This window comes from Mustela nivalis, assembly GCF_964662115.1.
Source record: "Mustela nivalis genome assembly, chromosome: 5".
In the NCBI taxonomy this organism is placed as follows: Eukaryota; Metazoa; Chordata; class Mammalia; order Carnivora; family Mustelidae; genus Mustela; species Mustela nivalis.
In genome coordinates this window covers 118,158,743-118,174,141 of record NC_139024.1, presented here as the reverse complement: position 1 = coordinate 118,174,141, position 15,399 = coordinate 118,158,743, and the positions used below count along the sequence as shown (strand labels likewise).

Here is a 15,399-nt window from a genome sequence, read left to right as displayed (position 1 = left end):
ATGGTCAGAGCTGTATTTTCAAAAGCGCACTCTTGTCAATGTTGTGCCAGGGACAGAGAAGAAAATCAAAAGCAGTACTGTTCAATAGAACTTTCTGCAATAATGGAAATGTTCTATTAGTCCTGCTATCCAATATGATAGACACTAGCCACATGTGGCTAATGAGAACATGAAATGTGACTAGTTCAAATGAGGAACTGAGGAATTTAATATTAACTTAAATAGCAACATGTGGGGGCACCTGGGTGGCTCAGTGGGATAAAGCCTCTGCCTTCGGCTCAGGTCATGATCTCAGGGTCCTGGAATCAAGCCCCACATCGGGCTCTCTGCTCCACAGGGAGCCTGCTTCCTCCTCTCTTTCTCTGCCTGCCTCTGTCTACTGGTGATCTCTGTCTGTCAAATAAATAAATAAATAAATAAAATCTTAAAAAAAAATAGCAACATGTGCCTAGTGGCCACTGTGTTGGACAATACAGCCCTAGAGATAGGGAAATCAGTTAGGAAGCTATTGATTTAGCTCGGATTGTAAGACTATGACAGAATGAGATTCAGTAAATACTTAAGAAGCAAAATGGTAAGTCTTGTGGATATAAAGCTGTTGGGGGGCAGGGAGTAAGAGATTGAGAATGGGCTCCCAGATTCCAGGCTTTGCTACTAAAGAGTTGCAATTAGCCAGGATAATACAGAAACAGATTCAGCGTGCAGAGATTGTATCAATTTTGAACTTGTTGAAGTGCCTAAGGGTTATCCAAGCAGTGACATTTAGTAGCAAGTTTAGCTCAGGAGAGTCTTCTGAAACCTCTACAAAGCTAACACATTTCAAAGGTTGGGAGCCATTGAGTGAAACTGGGTAGAGAAGATGAGCAGAACTAGAAGCAAACGGAGGCAAAATCCTGGCAAACCTCAATCAATCGGAAGAGGCTAGAGAGTTCAGGAGGGGCGCCTGGGTGGCTCAGTGGGTTAAAGCCTCTGCCTTCGGCTCAGGTCATGATCTCAGGGTCCTGGGATTGAGCCCCGCATTGGGCTCTCTGCTCGGCAGGGACCCTGCTTCTTCCCTCTCTCTCTGCCTACTTGTGATCTCTTTCTATCAAGTAAATAAATAAAATATTTAAAAAACAAAAAGAGTTCAGAAGGAGAGTTGAGAGGAGCAGTTGGACAAGAAAGAAAAGAAACAGGTGAGACTGGCCGCAGAAATCACCGGTGTAGAGAATTTCAGGAAGGAAGTGTAATCAAAGATCAAATGTTTCAGAGGTCAAGTAAGGTGAGAACTGAAAAGTGCACCCTGACTTTGCCAATTAGAAGGTCCTTGGCGACATCTGCCAGAACAGTTTCAATAATGAAAGAAGTGGGCTGAAGAGTGGGAAAGGAGCCGGAGCGGGCCCCACCCGGCAAGCTCTTGCACCTCCAGGTCCAGGCCCCAGAAAATTTCGATATTTTGAGGTCTTGACTGTGCAGGGTAGCTCAGAGATAAATAAAAAGTCTACAAGTTGACACAATATTAGTAAGGTTTTTTGTTTTGTTTTGTTTTTCCGTTTTTGAGGCTGGCAAGCCAGTGGAAGAAAACAGCTAAAAATGCCAATTGGAACGAAATGGAGGATACCTTTAGAGTAATAGATAAGGTTGACCAGGTCTAAAGAAAAGGAATTTCTTAAACCGAAGAGAGGACTTCCAGTACAATACTAAAGGATTACAGACAAGGCCCAGTTCATAGGAGGGAAATGGAAAATCGCCAGCTCCCCTGCAGGTTGGCTCTTCTGTTCTATCGGTGGGGAATGGACTAGAGTTAAGATCTGAATCCATACACTGAGGGTCAAGGGAGAGATTATTGACTATAAACAAGTAAAAGTTTTGCTTTAGGTAGCAAGAGAAACACCATATCCTTAGATTTTTATGGGGCTGATTCAACATCGAGAAAATAGCGGGCAAAGTCTTAGGAAAAAGTAGAGTTCAGTTTTAACTGAAAAGGTAGAGCAGGTCAGTAAAAAAGTGAAAGTTACCAGAAGGCCGGTTAAGTTTTGTGTAAGGTAAGAAGTCGAGGCTGGTAGGCCTCAGTGAAGCGACGAAGTCGAGGTAGGTTCAGAAGTAAGAGTCTGTAAAGCTACCTAAGACAAAAGATGTCCAACAAGATGGGCACATCCACAGTCAGCACCTCCTTTCCCGCCGGAGGCACCAAGGAGGTGGTAAACTCCCTTTCCCCCAGTGGAACTATACTACGGCTGGAGCGGGCCCCACCCGGCAAGCCCTTGCACCTCCAGGTCCGGGCCCCAGGCCCCACGCTCCTTCACTGACAACAACTTGGCGGGGCGCGTTTCCGCTGGACTCTGTCCAGGACGAACTAACCAGCACCTCACACCTAGGCAAAAGCAAGCAAATCAGCCCGCCCCGGGAGCCCCACACAGCGGGTGCTACTAAGGGAGGGGCTCAGCGAAGAGAAGAGAAGAGATCTGCGCGCCGCACCCGCTTCCGCCCCACCCACTGCGCGCGCTCCCAGGCCTGGCGAGGAGGCGACGGTGCCTGCGGACGCATGCGCTCTGCTGCTCTCCCCGTGGGCTCCTGCACTCCTTTCCCCTCCCCCCGGGCGACCGAACTCTTGCGCTTGCGCAGTGCACGTTCTCGGGCAGCGGCAGCCATGCTGAACCCGTACGGAGAGGCTAGTGGGGGGGACAGGGTCGACGACAGCGGGATAGGAAGCCAGGGAAACGGAGAAGCAGCGGCATTAGCGCGCCCTGGGTCTCTGGAGATAGGCCAGGGCCATGCGGCTTCCTTGGCCCCTTGCGCGACCCCCAGAAACCTTCGGAAAACTGGTCCTCGTGGAGGGGGGGGAAGGAGGCGGCTGGCACGTGACCCAGGTCAGCCAATCTGGGTGTTGCTGACGTGGCGGCGCGGCCCCGACTATCTCCCCCCCCCCAGCTCGCTCGGGAAGGGAGGGGCGGGGGTTACGCCCCCTCCCCCAACACAGCTTGTTTCCCGGGGGGGGGGTGACACCCCGGATTACATCCTTTTCCCCCCTTCCCCCCCGCACCAGGCCGAGGGGAACGTTGGCTCCCCCCTGGAAGATTCCAGGTTCCAGGTGAGAAGGGGCCCTTGCGGGGCGGGGATGTTGGTAGTCATTTAAATGCTTAACCAATGGTGGGGAGTCCGGAGGGAGAAATTCTTGGGGTTCAGAGAAAAACCTGAGGGTGGGAGGGTTTGTCCTTCAAACAATTTACAGCCAATGGGAGCGTGGAGGGGGGGGGCGAGCGGGAGAGGGCCCCTCAGATGGGGGAGGGGAATGGCCAACCTCGTGCCTCCATACCAATTGGAGGGCAAAGGGGCGTGGGGGCGGTGTGTCCCCCGATTCCATTCGTCCCCTGGGGGTAGAGGAGTCCGGAGCCAGGTGAGGTTTCCTTTTGGCGGCCGGAGGGAGGGGTGACTTAGTGGGCTGGGGAGTGGGAGTGGTGTCTTTCCTACTCTTGGATTTGAGTGGGCAACTCAGGTTGTGAACTGAGATTGTTCCCGGGCGCCCACTCCCTTTCTCCCTAGAGACTCTGGAAGGAGCATGTCTGTGCTTTTGTGTCAGGGGTAGGAAGCTCGCAGTCATCACATGGCATGCTGGAGGTTACGCTTCGAATCGCTTATCGAATTTGTGTGCATTCACGTGGACACGGCCTGTGGAGCCTTCTGTACAAAACTTCGTTGCCTCGGTGGGGTCTTAGCTCAGCATGTGTTACCCCAGGCTGGGGAAGGGCTTACAGGCTGAAATCTTGGGGTTTGTTTCGGAGCAGAAACCAAGCCCAAGGTGGGTGCTGGGAGGGCTGTAGAAAGCTTGGTCTGAGACTGGAGGGAGTTGAGGCTTAGGACCTGCAATGATTTCACAGCTCACAAGGTTTCGGGTTTCTCCAGGGTGGCGTCTTTTGCCTCCTTCATCCCCTCCCCCATTCCTGAACAGTTCTCTCCTTGTGTACTGCGGGGGAGGGAACGGAAAGGAGGGAAGAGTTACTTTTCCAAATTCCTGACTAGCTGTTAGCCTCCCCTGTGACTCATGTGGGGGAAGGGAGGTTTGAGAGGGAGTAGGGAGCAGTGATTTTCCGGAATGCAGGGAAGTAAGCCAGAGTAAGGTCTGGCTGCCCTTTCGCTTTCGAAGACCCAGCATTTCGCGACCTCCTACTAAATTTTTCTTCCAGGCCGGCCCCCTAATGGGCCTCTCCTAACTTGCAGGCCCCGGGCGGAGAACTGCAGGTTTAGGAGGCTGGGCCACTAGGGGGAGGGGATGGGGGAGGGGAGAAGGCCTCAGCAAAGTTGCTGTGTCACTGCCCTCCCTGCTGCAACTGCCCGCGCCAACCCGCATGTACTTTTGGGTCCGAAGCCTGATCCCTGCGTGGGGGAGGGCGGTAGTAATAGGGGAAGAGGCTTCCTTCCCGGTGTGCACTTCCCCCCGCCGGGTTGGCCCGACTCTGGTGGTCGAGAAGACGTGAGATTGGCGGCCATTTTAGACGCAGTAACTGAGGTTAGGGCTCAAGAGCTACTGTAAAAGGAGGGGGGTGATGTGGTTGGAGCGCAAGGACCTAAGCCCTCAGGAGCCTTTCGGGGGTGGGGGTGGGGGGCTCTTATGTTCGTTGGTTACATTATTTTCCTTTCTCAGATAATGCAGTCTTTTTTATCTTGGTATCCAGAGAAGGGGAGGTGGAGAGGGAGCTGCCAGCTAAAGAGTAGGTTGGGGATAATTCTTTCACTCTCCCATCAGGAGAGGAGGGGATGGCCGGGGTTGGGAGGTCGTGGTCCCAGAGATGGCTTGAGAGATTCCTGGCTTTGTATTCTGGGTCTTTACTCATACATAGTCTAATCCTACTCAGGTAACAAGATTGTGGGGAGGACTAAGTGAGTAGGTTGGGGGAGGGGGGCGAGACTGAGCTCCCAAAATGGCTCCTGCCCCTCCTCGGAGGCGGACGGCCCGGGGGGAGGGGAGGAGGGGAGAGAAGGAGGGGGAGGGCTAGTCTGAGCTGCAGCCGCCGCCTCCTCCGCTCGCCCTCCTCCCTGGCGCTGACCGATGGACCAGCCGCTCCGTGGGGAGGACTCCGGACCCTGGTGGGGGGATGGGGAGCCCTGCTGCCCCCGAGGCGGAGGGACCCTAAGGGGGGGCGTTCGGGCCTGCTCTCGGGGTGGGGGAGGGCTGGGAGCTTGGGGAAAGCTCTGAGCTCGCCAGGAGGGGAGGGTTTCACCCTGATTTGCCCCTCGCAGGGCTTGGTTTTTTCCGCTCTGATCTGACACCGGAATGAAGTTTAGGGAGGAGATGGGTGTAATTTTATAGAGTATAGGGTATGTTTGGAGATTTTGCTTCCACTTAACTAGGATTGTCGGGATTTTGTCGACCAACCATATACTTAATGGGTAACAAGGTGTGAGCAGGGAGGAATTGCAGAGGTGCTTGGGTGAAAGTTTGGGGAACGTACTTTAGATTTGGTTGTCTTGTTGGTAAGCCTTTGGGAGCTCACTGATTGAGTTTTGCCTTTGTCTTCCGATTATTTGATCTGGGGAAAGACGGGGAAGATTTTAAGACTGCGGCAAGCCTGTATTTTTTATTGTGGGCTATGGGAACGTTAGATTCCCTCCATGGTTAGGTTCGGGAGCCCTTAGTTCTCTGCCAGAGTAGCAGGCCGCGGCTTCTAAGATGGCGTCTTCTTCCTCATTTCAGATTCTTCACTGCGGCGGCCTCTCTGCAGAGAACAACAACCCGCCTGGCGTCCTGCGGCCACACCCTGGCGGGCCCAGGCTGGCTACGCCCACGCGGCCCCCTCCAGTCCTGTCGGTGTGGCCAATGGAGGAGCTACGAATGGCACGACCTGCCCCAGCTTGGCAGTCGCAATTCGCACCGGGCTTGGACGCTTGGGAAGACTTTGTTGGAAGGGGAGGCGGGGAGAGGGTGCTGCACCCATGCCAGCCTCTCTCTTTCCCTGGAGTTGCCGAACCACAGCGCAGCCAATTGGCTCAGAGATGTGGCGGGTTGCCGGTTCCCTATGGGTCTATGCGGCACTCTTCTGCCTAGTGACTGACACCTTGGAAATGAAGCTTGTGACGTCATCGGTCCAGCCAACCAATAGAAAACGCTCCCGCGGAGAGGCGTTCCTCCCCTTTCGACTTTGCTTCTTCACGCGCGTGAGCGAGCGTGCGCGCGCGGAGGGGGTGGGGGAAATCTCTAGCACGGTGGCGCGCATGAGCGGCGAGGCTCCGCCTCCCTGCCTATATATAAAGGGCTGGCGCGGGGCTCGGCGGCGCCATTTCGCGCTGGAGTGGAGCAGCCTCTAGAACGAGCTGGAGGATTCTGCCTACTGATAGAGAGCTTTCGAGTCGTCGGGGACCGCCATTGCAATCCACGTCCATCCGTTTGGAAATGGCCTTCGTCTCGGCCTATGACCGGTCCCGGCGGACAGTACAGACCCCATAGAAGCCCCCGACGCTCCCCTTTTTCGGGCCCCGCCCAATCCTCGGAGTCTGTCCACCCCCTCTACTCCGCCCTCAAGAGGATTTCAAAGATGGAGGCGGCGGCTCCCTAAACCACTTTTCGTGTTCATCCGCCTCCATCCGAGATTGAAACGGGACCTCGTCCGCTGCGGGCAGTCCCAGCAGGAAGAGGGGATCCTTGCAGATCAACAGCGGGCAGTATTGACGACGGTGTCCGGGATTGGGGGCCGTCCTAGTGTTTGAGGAGTCCGTCCCCCTCGTTCGCCCGCCTCTGCTGAGGCCGCCGCCATTTTCTCGCTGTCCGCCTCCTGCGGAGCGCGCCAAGCTGCTGGGAGCTCGCGGAGAAGACTGCTTTCGTGCCGGCCGGGCGCGGGGGGTGGGGGTTGTCGCCTGGAGGGCCAAGGGCAACGGCCCTCCACCCCTCCCCTACTTCCCGGGTTATGCTGGACCGGGAGGTGAGGGGAACCGAGGCCACCCGGACTTCACGCGGCTGAGGGCAGCGCCGGTTCCCCGTGGTCAAGATGCTGCAAAACGTGACTCCCCACAGCAAGTATGTCCCCCTGATCCGCGTGTGGGAAGGAGACGTTGGTGGGGACTGTGACACGGGGATGTGGGGCGTCGGGTTCGGAGGGAGGACAGAACGGACTCGGGCGCGTTCCTCTTCCGCGGTGCGACTGTTGGCTGTCGGGGGCTCGCGGAGGGGGTTGGGTGACGGTTTTGGAACGGTGGTAGAGAGCCAGATACTGCGTATGGAGGGAGGACAGGTGGTCAATTTATGCGTTACTTTTCCCGCCGTGGTCTAGTCTTAATCTAGCCGGACAGAGCGGGTTGGCGGCGGAATGTAGAGGGGAAAGACGACATTGAGTGGGTAGCCGGTCCTGCGGGCGGTGGGTCTGGTGTCTAGCAACCGTTTGTCATAGGGCTTTTAGGGGCTTTCGTGGCCCCATCTAGCACCTTATAGGGTTGCCATGGTGATAGAGCCTCAGACTGGCTACTGAGATTCCCACAGCGGGGTAGAGGGATTACTTTGAGCCAGTGGGTTCGTGTGTTCAGACTAGGTCGTTAAATTCTTAGTGAATCAGTTTTGTGTTGGGGGTTTGCGTGCTTTTTGTTTGGAGGCATGTTTTTGCTCTCTTAAGAGTTTGACTCTCGGCAGGAGGGTGGAGCTAAGGATTTTTTGTCCAGCTGTACGGATGTAAACAGTGAGATCTCCGTGTAGTGTTTCTAGTCTTAGGACCTGGGAAGCACCTGGTTCTGAGGAGTACCGGAGAGAATATAAGTTTGAACCAGTCTTGGCCATTGATTTCAAGAGTCTGGTGCTGGAGTGGGAGCCGTTAATCTTATTTTTTTTGGCGGGGTTAAGGGCGGTCTGTCACTGTTTATTGAAATTGCTGACCTTGACTGGGGACTGGGCTGGCTTAATTTTTGAGTCCCTGGGAGAAAGACGAATTCGAATGGTTTCTGGGGTCTGGCAGCTCGGTTATTCCAGGCGGTAAAGTCAGACAAATGCTCCCTTGTCTGAAAATTTTTTTAAGTTGGTAAGGTTTTCCGTTAGATTTCTGATTTATTCTCTGCTTTAAATTAAGCAGCAGAGCTTGTGGAGAGGTTGGTGGTGTGTTCTCTTGTGCCCAGATGGATTTTTAGGTGTCTTCATCAGCATTTTATGAAATTTGCTCCCTGTTTTGTTCCCTTCCTCTTTTCGTTGGCTTCCCTCAGGCTCAACCACCATGGCAACCACCTAGCCCCTAGTGAGGAAGAAGATTGGGGTTTGAGCTTCTCTGCTCCACCCATTTTAAGTCTCAAACTCTAAAGCTGTGGTTCTCAGATGTTTAAGTTATGCCTTATGAGAAACCATCTTGGGATTTTTTTTTTTTTTTTTTAACTTTAAAGGAACTACAGATTATGCACTACCCATCAGAGTCCAGAATACAGATCTGGATAGGTTTAACTAAAAATAGGGAAACAAAGTGGGGAGTTGGGGGACCAAGAACAAAAGGTCCACATATTGTTTGGATGCTGGTTGTGGTTGAGATTGACTTCCATAAGCTTGGTTATCTTATTAAAATGGAAGTCTGGATTTATTGGATATGTAGTATAAGTGGTATTACTGATTGTCATGAAATTACCACATCTAATTATGTTTCCCATTTCACAGGCTCCCTGGGGAGGGGAATGCAGGGTTACTGGGGCTGGGCCCAGAGGCAGCAGCTCCAGGGAAGAGGATTCGAAAGCCCTCTCTGTTGTATGAGGGATTTGAGAGCCCCACAATGGCTTCAGTGCCGGCCTTACAACTGACCCCTGCCAACCCACCACCCCCGGAGGTGTCCAATCCCAAAAAGCCAGGACGGGTTACCAACCAGCTGCAATACCTGCACAAGGTGGTGATGAAGGCTCTGTGGAAACATCAGTTTGCATGGCCCTTCAGGCAGCCTGTGGATGCCGTCAAACTGGGCCTGCCGGTGAGTTGGGGATATTGGAGTGGGGAGGTATTGGCAATGAAAAAGAATGTGTGTGAGTGGAGGTGGGCTGCTTAGTATAGGTGCTGCGGCCCCTAGGGACTTCCCATCTCTCCCCTGTAGGGCAGATAGCCACCAGATTTCTGGATTCTTGGTCCTTTGTGATTATTGATCCAATCGCTTGCTGTCTTGGCATCTCATTGTGCCCTCCATGTGTCCTTCCTTAACTTTTGTGCCCTGGCTCCATTTTACAGATTCCCACCCCAGGTTGGGAGAGGACCACGGTGGCCAAAATTCTTAGCTTCTTCCTCTCCCTCATGCCAGCCCATGGATAGCCAGCCCCAGAGGTAATGTCACAGGAGGGGAAACCTCGCAGAGTGGGTGGGAGGTGGGTGGTTAGAGAAAGGTACTAGGGGCTTCCCAGCGGGTGTTAAGCCCATTACTTTTTTTTTTGTCCTTAGTTTAATTGGGGCCGCAGTGTAGGGGACTACATACTGTGATGCAGGGGGGGGTGTGTGTATGTGTGTGTGTTGCTGGGGTCAAGAGTTTAGAAAAACTGGCATTTATTTTTCAGTGGCTCTGATCTAGTTTTTGTTTTGTTTTTGTTTTTGTTTTTTAGGATTATCACAAAATTATAAAACAGCCTATGGACATGGGTACTATTAAAAGGAGGCTTGAAAACAACTATTACTGGGCTGCCTCAGAGTGTATGCAGGATTTTAACACCATGTTCACCAATTGTTACATCTACAACAAGGTGAGTTTTTCTGTGTGTGCTCATTGAGAGAGACCATGTCTCTATTACTGCTTAGATACTGTGTGTTGGTGGGATGTTTGAAGGTATTCTCAAAGTGCATAGGATCCAGAAAATCTGAGTTCCAAAGGATACTGCTCACAGTGATGTAGCTTCAGAGATCTGGAGTTAAAGGTTATTTAAGTAGAACATTTTTAGTATTTGGGGATGGTGGCCCTATTTCTCAGCAGAAACCTCCAGAAAGCTGAGTAGAGCAGAACGTATTCTCCTTGACAGTCTCATTCCCTTACTTTTGAACTTTTTCTTTATTGCATTTTGAGGGACAGTTAGGGGAGAACATGGAAATAAGTGGCCCAGTGTAGGCAGTTGTCAGTACTTGACAAAGTTGTCTGAGGGGGTGTGGTGATAATTGGAGCTAGGAATTTCTCTGAGAAAAATGGTTTGTCTGCTTTTAGCTGGCATTTGAATCTTCTTGTTTGCGTTTCCTGTAGCCCACTGATGATATTGTCCTAATGGCACAAACGTTGGAAAAGATCTTCCTACAGAAAGTGGCATCTATGCCACAAGAGGAGCAAGAACTTGTGGTGACCATCCCTAAGAACAGCCACAAGAAGGGGGCCAAATTGGCAGGTAGGAAGAGCAGCAATTGCCTTAATGGAGACAAGATGGGGAAGATAATAGAACTAATCTTTTTTTTTTCCCCTCCCTTTCTTCTAGCACTCCAGGGTAGCATCACTAGTGCCCATCAGGTGCCTGCTGTTTCTTCTGTGTCTCACACAGCCCTGTATACTCCACCACCTGAGATACCTACCACTGTCCTCAACATTCCCCACCCGTCAGTCATCTCTTCTCCCCTTCTCAAGTCCTTACACTCTGCTGGACCCCCGCTCCTTGCTGTCTCTGCAGCTCCCCCAGCCCAGCCCCTTGCCAAGGTACAGATCTGTGGATTTCTTTTGGGCAGTGGGAAGGGCAAGGTCTTGGATGAATGAGGTGGACCCTAAAAGGCTTGCATCTTGTTTTTCTCTGCAGAAAAAAGGCGTTAAGCGGAAAGCAGATACTACCACACCTACTCCTACAGCCATCCTGGCTCCTGGTTCCCCAGCTAGCCCCCCTGGGAGTCTTGAGCCCAAGGCAGCACGTCTTCCCCCTATGCGTAGAGAGAGTGGTCGCCCCATCAAGCCCCCACGCAAAGACTTACCTGACTCTCAGCAACAACACCAGAGCTCCAAGAAAGGAAAGCTGTCAGAACAGTTAAAACATTGCAATGGCATTTTGAAAGAATTGCTCTCTAAGAAGCATGCTGCCTATGCCTGGCCTTTCTATAAACCAGTGGACGCTTCTGCTCTTGGTCTGCATGACTACCATGACATCATTAAGCACCCCATGGACCTCAGCACTGTCAAGGTACCCACTGCATGGGGCAGATGGGATGCTCAGGCAGTGATTGGAACTTTGGGTTCAATAAAACAATCAGTCACTTCTAATGGGCACATGGCAATCTTGATTCTTGGTATTTTTTATAAAATGGTAATGGGACAGAAGGTTAAGTGCTTGATAATTGAGTTGGTATTTCTTGGACTTTGTATGGTGAGTTTTGTCTTCAGAGCAATACTACTCATGTACGTTTAAGTCCTACTTACTGGGAGCATTGGGTTAGGGGAGTAAGGGGTTGGAAGGATAGAGGCCACCCACCCCTATCACTTAGAAATGGTTTTTTTTTCTAGACATAGATATATCTTCAACCCACCCAAATTCATTTGACTTCAAACTTGAACCCCAGGGCATAGATCTTTAAGGTCATCCCTACTGTGCTCTCAAGAGAGGGCTACTCTTGGCAATGTCTGGGGTTGGCAGGGAAAGGTGAGTCTCCCTGCCTGTGCAGCTTCTGATGCTGCCTCCTTCTGCAGCGGAAGATGGAGAATCGTGATTACCGGGATGCACAGGAGTTTGCTGCTGATGTGCGGCTTATGTTCTCCAACTGCTATAAGTACAATCCCCCAGACCACGATGTCGTGGCCATGGCACGAAAGCTACAGGTGAGTGTCACAGTTGGAATTTGAAGAACAAGTGGGTCTGGGGAGAGAGCTTGTCCTTTGCTATACTATCTTACTGTGAGGTTCTTCCCCAATGCACAGTTGTAAATAGGAGCTGTGTTGTACCACCAGATGGCTGGGTGTAATTGGGGCACTGTTGACTAGCAAGGCTCTGATGGTATCTTTCTTACTAGGATGTATTTGAGTTCCGTTACGCCAAGATGCCAGATGAACCACTGGAACCAGGGCCTTTACCTGTGTCTACTGCCTTGCCACCTGGGTTGGCCAAATCCTCTTCAGAGTCCTCCAGCGAGGAAAGCAGCAGTGAGAGCTCTTCTGAGGAAGAAGAGGAGGACGAGGAGGAGGATGAGGAGGAAGAAGAGAGTGAAAGCTCGGACTCTGAGGAAGAAAGGGCTCATAGATTGGCTGAACTACAAGAGCAGGTATTTTATTATTTAGTTTATAAAGTCATACCTTGTCTTTGCCCTAATTTTTTTTCCTCTTACTCCCATTTATTCTACTTCTATTCTACTTTTATTTTTCTCTTTATACTTCTGATTGTTTTGTCTCCAGCTCCGGGCAGTACATGAACAACTGGCTGCCCTGTCTCAAGGCCCAATATCCAAGCCAAAGCGGAAGAGAGAGAGAAAAGAGAAAAAGAAGAAACGGAAGGCAGAGAAGCATCGAGGCCGAGCTGGGCTTGATGAAGATGACAAGGGACCTCGGGTACCCCGCCCATCTCAACCCAAGAAGTCCAAGAAAGCAAGTGGTGGTGGGGGTGGCAGTGCTGCTACACTGGGCCCTCCCGGCTTTGGACCTTCTGGAGGAAGCGGCAGCAAGTAAGTTCTTAAGAGGTCAGGGAGCAGGGACAAAGGATGGTCACTACACTGTCCAGGGGGAGAGTGGTTTTTCTCACTTAATGCAGAGTGTTCTTTAAACCAGAGGTCAGCAAGTAAGTTTTTAATTGGCTAGGTAACACTGATTTTGAGAGCTGTGGAGCCACTCAAACTCACTCACCTTTGGTGGGGTGGTGTGAAAGCCGCTGTAGACCTTACTTATGGAAATGTGGTTAGGACTTTTCCAGTAAAACTTCACTTGTGCAGAAAGCAATGCAAGCCACATTTGTCCTCTAGTTTATCTAGTCTTTCTCTTTGCACTAACAAATTAACACACTTTGTCTTGTTTTCCATGCTGGGGAGGGTTAAGTGTTTTAGGGAGCAAAAAGATGGACTCATGCCAATATACCAGTGTCTAGTTTTCAAAGCCCCAAATAAGTGGTTAAGTGTTTAGCATGTGAGGTTTGTATTACTGAGGAGGGTTGGTAGTATCTTATTTCCCATTTGCCTTATGGGAAAACTGAAGCATTACTCTGGCGGGAAATTTTAGATTAGTGTATTAAACAGTGGAAATGTGTTGGAAGAGGTTAGTGATGCTTCCCTAAGCGACAAATTTTTTTTTTGCCTATAGACTGCCCAAAAAGGCCACGAAGACAGCCCCACCTGCCCTGCCTACAGGCTATGATTCAGAGGAGGAAGAGGAAAGCAGACCCATGAGTTACGATGAAAAGCGGCAGTTGAGTTTGGACATCAACAAATTACCTGGGGAGAAACTTGGTCGAGTTGTGCACATAATCCAGGCTAGAGAGCCTTCTTTACGTGACTCAAACCCAGAAGAGATAGAGATTGATTTTGAAACCCTCAAGCCATCCACACTTAGAGAGCTTGAGCGCTATGTTCTCTCCTGTCTACGAAAAAAACCTCGGAAGCCCTATAGTGAGTATGAAAGGACCTTTCCCACATTAATTCAGCAGTCCTCAAGTAGTTCTGAGGACAGTAGGGTATGTTTGAGGCACTCTTTATTGTCAGCCCCAGGGTAGGGGGGACATGCTTGTTCCAAGATCAAGAAAGGAACTTGGCAGCAGTAAGGTGCAATGAAGCTACATGCTTATGGCAGTCTTAGATCTGGAATGCTTGTTTTTCTAGCCATTAAGAAACCTGTGGGAAAGACAAAGGAGGAGCTGGCTTTGGAAAAGAAGCGGGAATTAGAAAAGCGGTTACAAGATGTTAGTGGGCAGCTCAATTCCACCAAAAAGCCCCCCAAGAAAGGTGAGTACGCTGTAAACTACTACAAATTCACTGCATCTCCCTTTTGACTTCCTTTGACAAATGGAGATGAGATTTCTGCAACTTTAACCTTTAACCTTGTCTTGCAGCAAGTGAGAAAACAGAGTCCTCGTCGTCGGCACAGCAAGTAGCAGTGTCACGCCTCAGCGCTTCCAGCTCCAGCTCAGATTCCAGCTCCTCCTCTTCATCATCCTCTTCTTCAGACACCAGTGATTCAGACTCAGGCTAAGGGGCCAGGCCAGATGGGGCAGGAGGCTCCGCAGGACCGGACCCCTAGACCACCCTGCCCCGCCCCTCCCCTCCTTGCTGTGACACTTCCTCATCTCATCCCCTCTCACCCCTACTGTAGGAGAGCTGGCTCTGCAGGGGGGGAGGGGTGCAGGGACATTTGCTGAAGGAGGGACTTAAATGGACAAAATAAGATTTGGTTCCCAGCCCCATTGAGAATGACCTCTTGGGCATAGAGCCCCCATTCAAAATGACTGACGTGGGGCAGGGGTACAGGGTGGGAGTGAGCAAAGGCCCTGATACGGGGTTACCTGAGGCCATAGCTGCCCTGTTCACTTGTAAAGGCCCTGTTTTGAGGTTGGTTGTTCTAATTTATTTTAAGCTAGGTAAGGCTGAGGTGTATGGGGCCATGGTACCCTCAGCCTCCATGGGGAGGGAAGAAGGGGGAGCTCTTTTTTTACGTTGACTTTTTTTTTTCTACTCTGTTTTCCCTTTTCCTTCTCCATTTGGGGCCCCCGGGGGTTTCAGTCATCACCCCATTTGGTCCCCTGGATTGTCTTTCTTTGTCTGTTGATTCTAACTTGTAAATAAAGAAAATATTATTCAAATTTTGAGTTCCCTTAATAGCGTTTGCTTTGTAGTATTTCAAAAGAAACATAATACAAAATTTTGAGGAAAATAATCCTGAAGTGAGAAAAGGAGAGCTATCTTGTAGTCGGATTGTCTTAGTTTTTAGAGCAGTAGGCTGTTGCTGTGGTGATTAAAAAGTAAGTTCATCTGCTTTGTAAAATGAATCCTTCAAAATACCTTTAGGTTCATGGTTTGCTCTGTTTTGTTTTTTTTTTTTCCTGTTTAATTTTAGATTTATTGGGACAGAGGAAGAGGCCAAGCACAGAGCCTTGGGCTGGATCTCACAACCCTAGGTGACAACCTGAGCCAGCCAGGCACCCCTTCTCTGGTTTAGAAAAATTGTTAAAACCTGTGGCTCATTGATAGTTGATCAAGTTTAGGACTCAGGACTTAAAATAAAAGGTGGCTGACCACAGGTATTTTTTTGTGTTCTGCATCTGACTTTGAGAAGACCGGTGTGTTTCCTTTTTTGTAAGCTTTGGCCTCAAAATTTCCAGATTTACAGAGCCCTGCACAGTTTATTAACATAATCCAGTAATTTTTGCCAAATTCAGATTACAAAAATGAACATACATAAATTTTAAGCCGTTGTCTTGTTGAGGGGAGATGGACTGTATAGTTCAGGGAAGTGGGGCGTGTGAGTTCTGGAATTGGGGACTAGCAACAAAAGTAAAAGACATTTTAGCTTAGTATATCAGACCACTGTAGAAAACTCGATCTTTGAAGTAAGAGTTGGG

At 50.5% G+C, this 15,399-nt stretch overlaps 1 protein-coding gene across 13 annotated transcripts; it reads left to right on the top strand.

Moving 5' to 3' along the window:
* Nucleotides 1-2,612: 2,612 nt before the first annotated feature.
* On the top strand, nucleotides 2,613-14,640 carry BRD2 (bromodomain containing 2). Of its 13 annotated transcripts, XM_082732561.1 has the most exons (15): nucleotides 2,613-2,849; nucleotides 3,026-3,070; nucleotides 5,672-6,988; nucleotides 8,594-8,897; nucleotides 9,149-9,241; nucleotides 9,514-9,651; nucleotides 10,140-10,278; nucleotides 10,366-10,580; nucleotides 10,678-11,052; nucleotides 11,556-11,684; nucleotides 11,876-12,124; nucleotides 12,255-12,520; nucleotides 13,149-13,453; nucleotides 13,664-13,786; nucleotides 13,894-14,640. In XM_082732561.1, exons 6-15 carry the CDS (start codon nucleotides 9,541-9,543, stop codon nucleotides 14,031-14,033), a joined length of 2,052 nt encoding a protein of 683 aa, XP_082588687.1. In that variant the 5' UTR covers nucleotides 2,613-2,849; nucleotides 3,026-3,070; nucleotides 5,672-6,988; nucleotides 8,594-8,897; nucleotides 9,149-9,241; nucleotides 9,514-9,540; the 3' UTR covers nucleotides 14,034-14,640. The 13 variants fall into 13 exon arrangements, with proteins under 13 accessions (XP_082588687.1, XP_082588685.1, XP_082588680.1 ...); XM_082732554.1 differs by lacking the exon at nucleotides 9,149-9,241 and having other exon boundaries at nucleotides 2,625-2,849; XM_082732551.1 differs by lacking the exons at nucleotides 2,613-2,849; nucleotides 3,026-3,070 and adding an exon at nucleotides 3,197-3,376.
* The last annotated feature ends 759 nt before the right edge of the window (nucleotides 14,641-15,399 follow it).